A 6,622-nucleotide genomic window follows, 5' to 3' on the forward strand; every position below is an offset into this window, starting at 1 on the left:
GGTTTGAATCTTTCAACCTAATTTTCATAATTTACCGTCTTGCAGTCTACAAGAGATTTGACCCAACTGAATAAGCATTATTACACGACCCAAAATAGGATGTTGGTCTTCGACCAACACCTCATGAATAAAAATTCAAACATTCAAAGTTCAACCCTAGATATTTGGGGGATTTCTCTCACTTAACGTTTAAATTTAATACCCCTCTTCTTTTATATATATATAAAAAGTTACATATATATTTCCAAAAAAATTTCATAATACAAATATCATATCAAGAAAATTAACGAGGCCTAAATCACATTCCAACACCCCCAACGGCCCCAACCTCAGGAAGGGCAGGCAAGAATCAATGCAATAATGAACAGCGATAGCGAAAGCATGGTTCATCCTCTAAGATAGAGTACATTGATCTTCGAGAGATGGTTCCATTACCGGGAAACCTACAGAAGTGAGAACGGGAAGAGGGAAAAAAAACCAAAAAGGAAAATTAAGGAGGCTATTCTTCACTCGTAAAATACAAAATGCAAAATTGGCTGTCGATAGCATCCAATTTAGAGTGGATGGAGAAGCATACATCAATAATTTCTAAAAGAAGTATCTTTACCAAAATCCAAATAAAAATTTTGAAGCGTACAGATAAACAGGGATGAACAAGAACCCTGGAGGAAACAAAATTGACCTATCGTACAAATAGTATAGAAAATATATCAAGCTTTCTGTTAATTTACCCCAGCTTGTTAAATACGGGAACTACAAATTTAACAGTTCCCATGCTCTTCATCTACTGCAAAACCAATTCACCGCTTTCTGTAGTCCTGAACTTGTAGAAGCAATTGTTCGTTTTTAGATGTTTCTCAGTTCCTTCGTCCCCAGTTGCCACCACCACGACCTCCCCTGCCACCCTGCCACCACCACCTCTTCCACCTGAGAACCTACCACCACCTCTTCCGCCACCTCTTCCACCACCCCCATAGCCAAATCTTCCTCCTGATCGTTCTCTTTCTTGCAACTGGGGCAATGCCTTCACCACCGTAACACTAACATTTGCTGCATTTTCCTGACCTGCAAGGCATGATTCAGAACAGAGGTTAGAAGGTATGTAAGTTGAGGGTCATAGATATACATGGACGCTTATGGTTAACTAAATGCTTGTGCTTTTAACAGGCATAGAAATCACCTTTCAGTTGCCACTAAGCAAAAAAGAATTGAACAAAATCAAGAATTGAACCAAAGACAAAGCAGATTCAACCAAGATAATGCATCATCCAAATTGCAAGATAAGACGGTACCTGCAAGGAATGCATCCAAATCTGCAGTCGGCACATCAAACACTGCACCGTTTCCATCAGCTGTAAGTGCAAGACCATTTACTGCCTCAACCTTCTCCTCAGGCAAGAATCTCCTCAGAACACCATAAGCAAACCTGAATCAAGAATACAAATAAATCAGCAATCAATATGACAAAAAGAGAGTGGAGCAACCATACAACAGTGCACATAGTGACAGCCAAAAATATACTTCAGGAATCAGGATAAAGAAAGAGTGAGGATATACGATATACTGGCTGCTGTAGAACAATCTACAGGTAATGCAATTCATTGGCTGATTAAAAACAGAAAGGGATGAAAACAAACCAGACAACTCCACAATAAAATGCACAAACATGCATAACTGCTCATGGAGAGGGCATTATAACTCACCCTGACACTCATGTTTTTTCCAATCAGACGAAAATTAACATAAAACATAAATTCACTTTTTAGGTGAAGTATGAGCTCAATATGAATACGCGAAAGAAGATTTTTCAAGTATACTCACGAGGGGGTGTAGATGGGTCTTCCAGCCTCAAGGAGAACAGTGACATAATTCTCCATGGATGTAAGGAGAGATCTACTCTTTACCTCTTTGTAGCCCTGCCATTGTTTGAAAAAAGATGTTGCTTAGTACAATTAATGGAAGAATATATAGGGGGCCTAAAAGCAGCAAAGAAAGGAAATGTACATACAGAAGCCTTTGCAAGGGCTTTAGAAAGTAATTCCACCGCTGAGAGACCAGATGTACTCAAAAGATCCTCCGCAGCTGACTTGAATGCAGGAACTACACTGCATTTTCATATTTAATCAGGAAAAGGATAGCAACACTAGGATAATACCAAGGTAAGCATCCTCAAGGGTACCTGTCAGAAATTTGAAGAATAGCTTCGGCTGCTTCCTGGCCAGCTGCTTTGGCAATATCAGCTTGTTGAGGAGCAGAGACATGCTCAAACTTTACCCCTGATTCTCTTTCAATTCTAGAAATATTTGACTTTCTAGGATCATAAAGCATCACAGCAACTCCAGTATTGCCTAGAAAGAGGGGGGAAATCATCTTTTCATTGGCATAAGAACTAACAAATCAAAACTAGACATAACAATAATAAGGAAAAAAAAAGGAGGTGAACCTGGTGCCAATGCCTCCACACATGGAGGGGGAGGGGGATTTTTCTAAACGGCCTTACCCCAACAATTTTTGCCAAAAAGCTGTGTCAATACATTGACCTTAGGCTACAACTGTGGTCCACTGACCACTGTGCAAAGGCCTGCTCCTTAAACCTAATAATAATAACAACAATTTGAATAACAATAATATTTGTCCCGAGTTCTGGACATACCAGCTCTCCCTGTGCGACCAGATCGATGAATATAAGCTTCAACATCACGAGGAGGTTCACACTGAAACATTTATAGCATAAATAAGAGTTGTGAACAAGGTATCTCTGGGTTGAAATCCAGGGACTTAGTTGACGTACACACCTGAATGATCAATTGTACATCATTAATATCCAATCCTCGAGCTGCCACATTTGTGGCCACCAATGTCAGGAATTTGCCTGATCTGAATCCTTTGAGGGTAACCTGCAGAAAATGGAAATGTCACTCAAAATTATAAGATTCGGATTTTTTTTTCAGTGTGGGTTTTTTTGGGTTTGTTGTGGGATGCCAGAATGGTCAATAAATGTTAGTAAGAAAACTACAGTGTGCCACTTTTTGCATTTCCAGAAAGAACATTTTGGTTCTACGACGTTCACTCATAAATTTTTATTAAATATGATGTATCTAAATATTTCAATCTGACCTATACACTCACCTTTCCTAATGCCCCCACCTTCCCCCAGCCAAAAAAAGAAGAAAGAAGAAAGAAGAAAGAAAGATGGGCCTTACCTCACGCTGGGCTTGCTGTATGTCACCATGCAAAGCACGTGCCCCAGGCAATAATCCAGCAAGTTCCGAGGCAGAATCCTTCGTCTCAGTGAAAATGATTGTACGCCCACCACTGAATCAAACATAAAACGACAAGAGGGATTTTATTTGGCTGCCAATTCAAAAGAAATGCCACAACAGAACATGAGAGTACCAACCTGCCATAACAGCGAATTATATCTGGGATAACCTGGGCTCGGGCTGAACTGGAACAAGGGAGAACAATGTGTCTAACATTGGTACTAGCCTTCATTTTCTCATTACCAACAAGATCTACTGTTTTCTTATCAGCTTTAAGAAACCTAGATGCAATCTGCAGTGCGTAAGACAGTTATTAGATACCAGAAAAAGTCAAGAACATCTGAAATTACAATGTAGACTGCATCGACTGGTTCAACAGAACAGCTGAGTACATACTTGCTTCACCCAGATAGGCAGTGTAGCACTGAAGAGAAGCGTTTGGACTTTGCTTACATCTGCAACTTTCCCTGCAAGAATAAAGATGTCCCAGGTCAAAATCCTCTGCTCTTAAGGGAATTGCATAATTACAATGGATGTTATTATCAGGTAATTATATCAAAATATATCAAAATTGATAATAACACATCATGTTTACTGCATGCAAACTACACCTATTATCGACATGTGTCACTCCATTTCATCCAACAACATGAAGCTAAACATCAGTTTTGGTCAGGAAAGTTGTCTGAAATACAAATCATAGCACAGAACTGATCATAGAATTTTCAATGACAACATTCCACAGCTGTACTAGAATGATGATTAATGTACCAAAGATATTTTCTGCTTTCCTTTTTTTTTTTTTTTTTTTGGGGGGGGGGGGGGAGGAGGAGAGGAGAGGAGAGGATCACGGTGGGGCTATAAGTCAATAAGGAAATTTAAGCTTTTACAATAAGCACCATGTAACTAAGATGTCTTTTTAAGTTGAATAAGCTTCCCTGGATTGGTATGCATAATGACAAAAAGTCAAAAAGGAAAATTAAGCTTTTACAATAATAAGCACAACGTACCAAGAATGAGTTCAACATCTTCGACAAAACCCATCCTCAACATTTCATCAGCCTCATCGAGAACGCGAAACTTCAATGAGCTAAAGTCAATATTACCTCTCTCTATGTGATCCTACAACAGGAAATATCAAGATTTAAGCATGCAATGAAGAACTACATAAGAAGTATGACTCATAAGAAATGTAATAATACCTTTATACGCCCAGGGGTTCCAACAACAATATCAACCCCTCGTTTCAATTTGACCTCTTGAGGAGAATATTGAGCTCCTCCATATAAAGAGCATGAACTTAATCCTAAAACACGGCCATACTCTTCAAAGTCAGCATGTACCTGAAATTGAAGGAAAGTTAGATCTCATACAGAAATGAATTCAAATCATTACCAAATTGACCCTTTAATCTCAAGAAAGTCTTCTCAGAGAGAAGAATGCCAGACAATTATCAAATTGGATATTTCAAGTTTACACCTCAAAATACCTGGGTAGCCAGCTCCCTGGTTGGCAGAAGAACTAGGACACTAGGTGCTCGCCCGTACCCTGTCTTCCTTGTGGCTTTAGCAGGACCATTTGTCAAAGACTCCAAGATGGGTAGCACAAAAGCCAATGTCTTTCCCTGAAATATTTCAAAAGCATATTCAGTAAAACAATCTTTTAATATCCCACAAATAAAATCTATCCGCCACCAATTATGTGCTGGATGATTAAATGAATAGGAGTAAGGTTTAAAATATCGGTATCGAGTATCATATCGGTAGGTGATTTTCAGAGACGTATCGTCCTTTATTGAGTATTGCATCGCTCTGGCTAATGTATTTTAGTGTAATTCAATGGAAAGACGTATCGAGATATCGTATCAGTTGGGTTAAATATGGAAACGTATCGGCTGGTATCGTGGTACTTTAAACCTTGAATAGGAGGTTATGACCTGAACTCCACCAGAAAGCAACACCGCTCACATGATTGGTCATTCGCCAATTTGATATTATCAAGAGAGGTTTCGTAACTTGATTACAGATTCACTATAGCAATTGAAATTTGTTGCTGTTTTAAGGAATAAACAGCTAAAGTTAAAATATAAAGGAAAAGTCTTGCTTCTGTTACAACCAAGAACACAATTGTCACTCGGCACCACCTTAAAAACAAGCACTATAATAATGTTGTATATCATCTGGGATATGATCATCAACTTTAGCCAAAACCCATATGTTCGAAGAGAATTAAAGCACAGTTCTCAGGAATTACTAGATAAGCAAGCCTCCCACCAGGATGCCATCTTTAACCTAACTGAATGACTAGCAGTAGAAAGATGGAATGTAGAAAGTTTTGGTTCAAGTTATGGACACATGCACGCAGATGAAGAACATCAAAGGAGAAAGTCTGCGAGATAAGAAAGGAATTAATACCTGACCCGTGCGTGCGCGGCCAACCAAATCAGCACCATCAAGGACTGTACTAAAGGTCATAGCTTGGATAGGGAAGAGCGCTTCAATTCCCTTAGACTTCAACTGCTCCCTTAAGGGTTGGGAGATCCTGAAATTGGAAACAGCGTTAGGATTGGTAGCTGCATCAGCAACTACTTCTCCTTCCTCATCGTCGGTGGGCTCCATCAATTTAGGCTTCTTCGTCGAAAATCCATCAACAGCCCTTGGCTTCAAAGCCACCGGGGTCCCCAATTCAGAGCTGGTCTCGCTCTTCTCCTCTTCATCATCCCCTTCTTCAACCTCAGAGGCTTTCCTCTTCTTACTCTTATCCTTCTTCTCGCTACTACTCTTCTTCTTCTTCTTCTTACTCTTCTCTAACAAACTCTGCTCTGAATCCTCGCTGTTCAAGTCGTCTTCTAAATCAGAGGATTTTGAAGATTTCTTATGACTCTTCTCCTTCTTGGCTTTCTTCTTCTCAATTGAATTAGCTTCTTCGAGGGCATTTTTCGTCGTCGTCTTCTCCTTCATCATCTTCTTGTTGTTGCCTTTAAGCTCTTCGGATGGAAGAGTTTCAGATATTGCTAGTGAAGGCATGAGGAGATGTAAGAACTGCTAAAAAGGGGGCGCTTCCTCTGCTAGGCAGAGAATATGACAAGTTCGCTGCAAAAAAATGCAGCAACTAAAGAGGAGGAAAACGGTGCTAGGGTTTAGGCTTTTATGGGCGGTGGAGTAAAAGAATAAACTAATGTATATACCCCTAGGTTTATAAACTATTACTTACACATCTTGAAGTTTTTTTTTAATTACATTTTAAACCTTTGTTTCAAATTGTGTATAGTTACTATGGTTCACATCCACTATAATTCCCATCTCCTTACAATTTCTTGTAATTCCTATCTCGAATTGTGCTTAGATTGTGACATGTGG

General features: G+C 39.4%; 1 protein-coding gene across 1 annotated transcript; it reads right to left on the bottom strand.

The window, feature by feature from the left end:
- Positions 1-784: 784 nt before the first annotated feature.
- Positions 785-6,404, bottom strand: PRH75 (DEAD box RNA helicase (PRH75)). The gene is made up of 14 exons (XM_089144834.1): positions 5,678-6,404; positions 4,753-4,887; positions 4,466-4,606; positions 4,274-4,385; positions 3,660-3,730; positions 3,401-3,555; positions 3,204-3,315; positions 2,796-2,897; positions 2,654-2,714; positions 2,180-2,348; positions 2,009-2,105; positions 1,822-1,916; positions 1,293-1,426; positions 785-1,065 (listed from the first exon to the last, which is right to left on the bottom strand). The coding sequence occupies exons 1-14, from the start codon at positions 6,287-6,289 to the stop codon at positions 785-787; spliced, it is 2,277 nt and encodes a 758-aa protein (XP_089000960.1). The 5' UTR covers positions 6,290-6,404.
- Between the last annotated feature and the right edge of the window lie 218 nt (positions 6,405-6,622).

This window comes from Hakea prostrata, chromosome 1, assembly GCF_041222555.1.
Source record: "Hakea prostrata isolate BN-2017 chromosome 1, UWA_Hpros_2, whole genome shotgun sequence".
In the NCBI taxonomy this organism is placed as follows: domain Eukaryota; kingdom Viridiplantae; phylum Streptophyta; class Magnoliopsida; order Proteales; family Proteaceae; genus Hakea; species Hakea prostrata.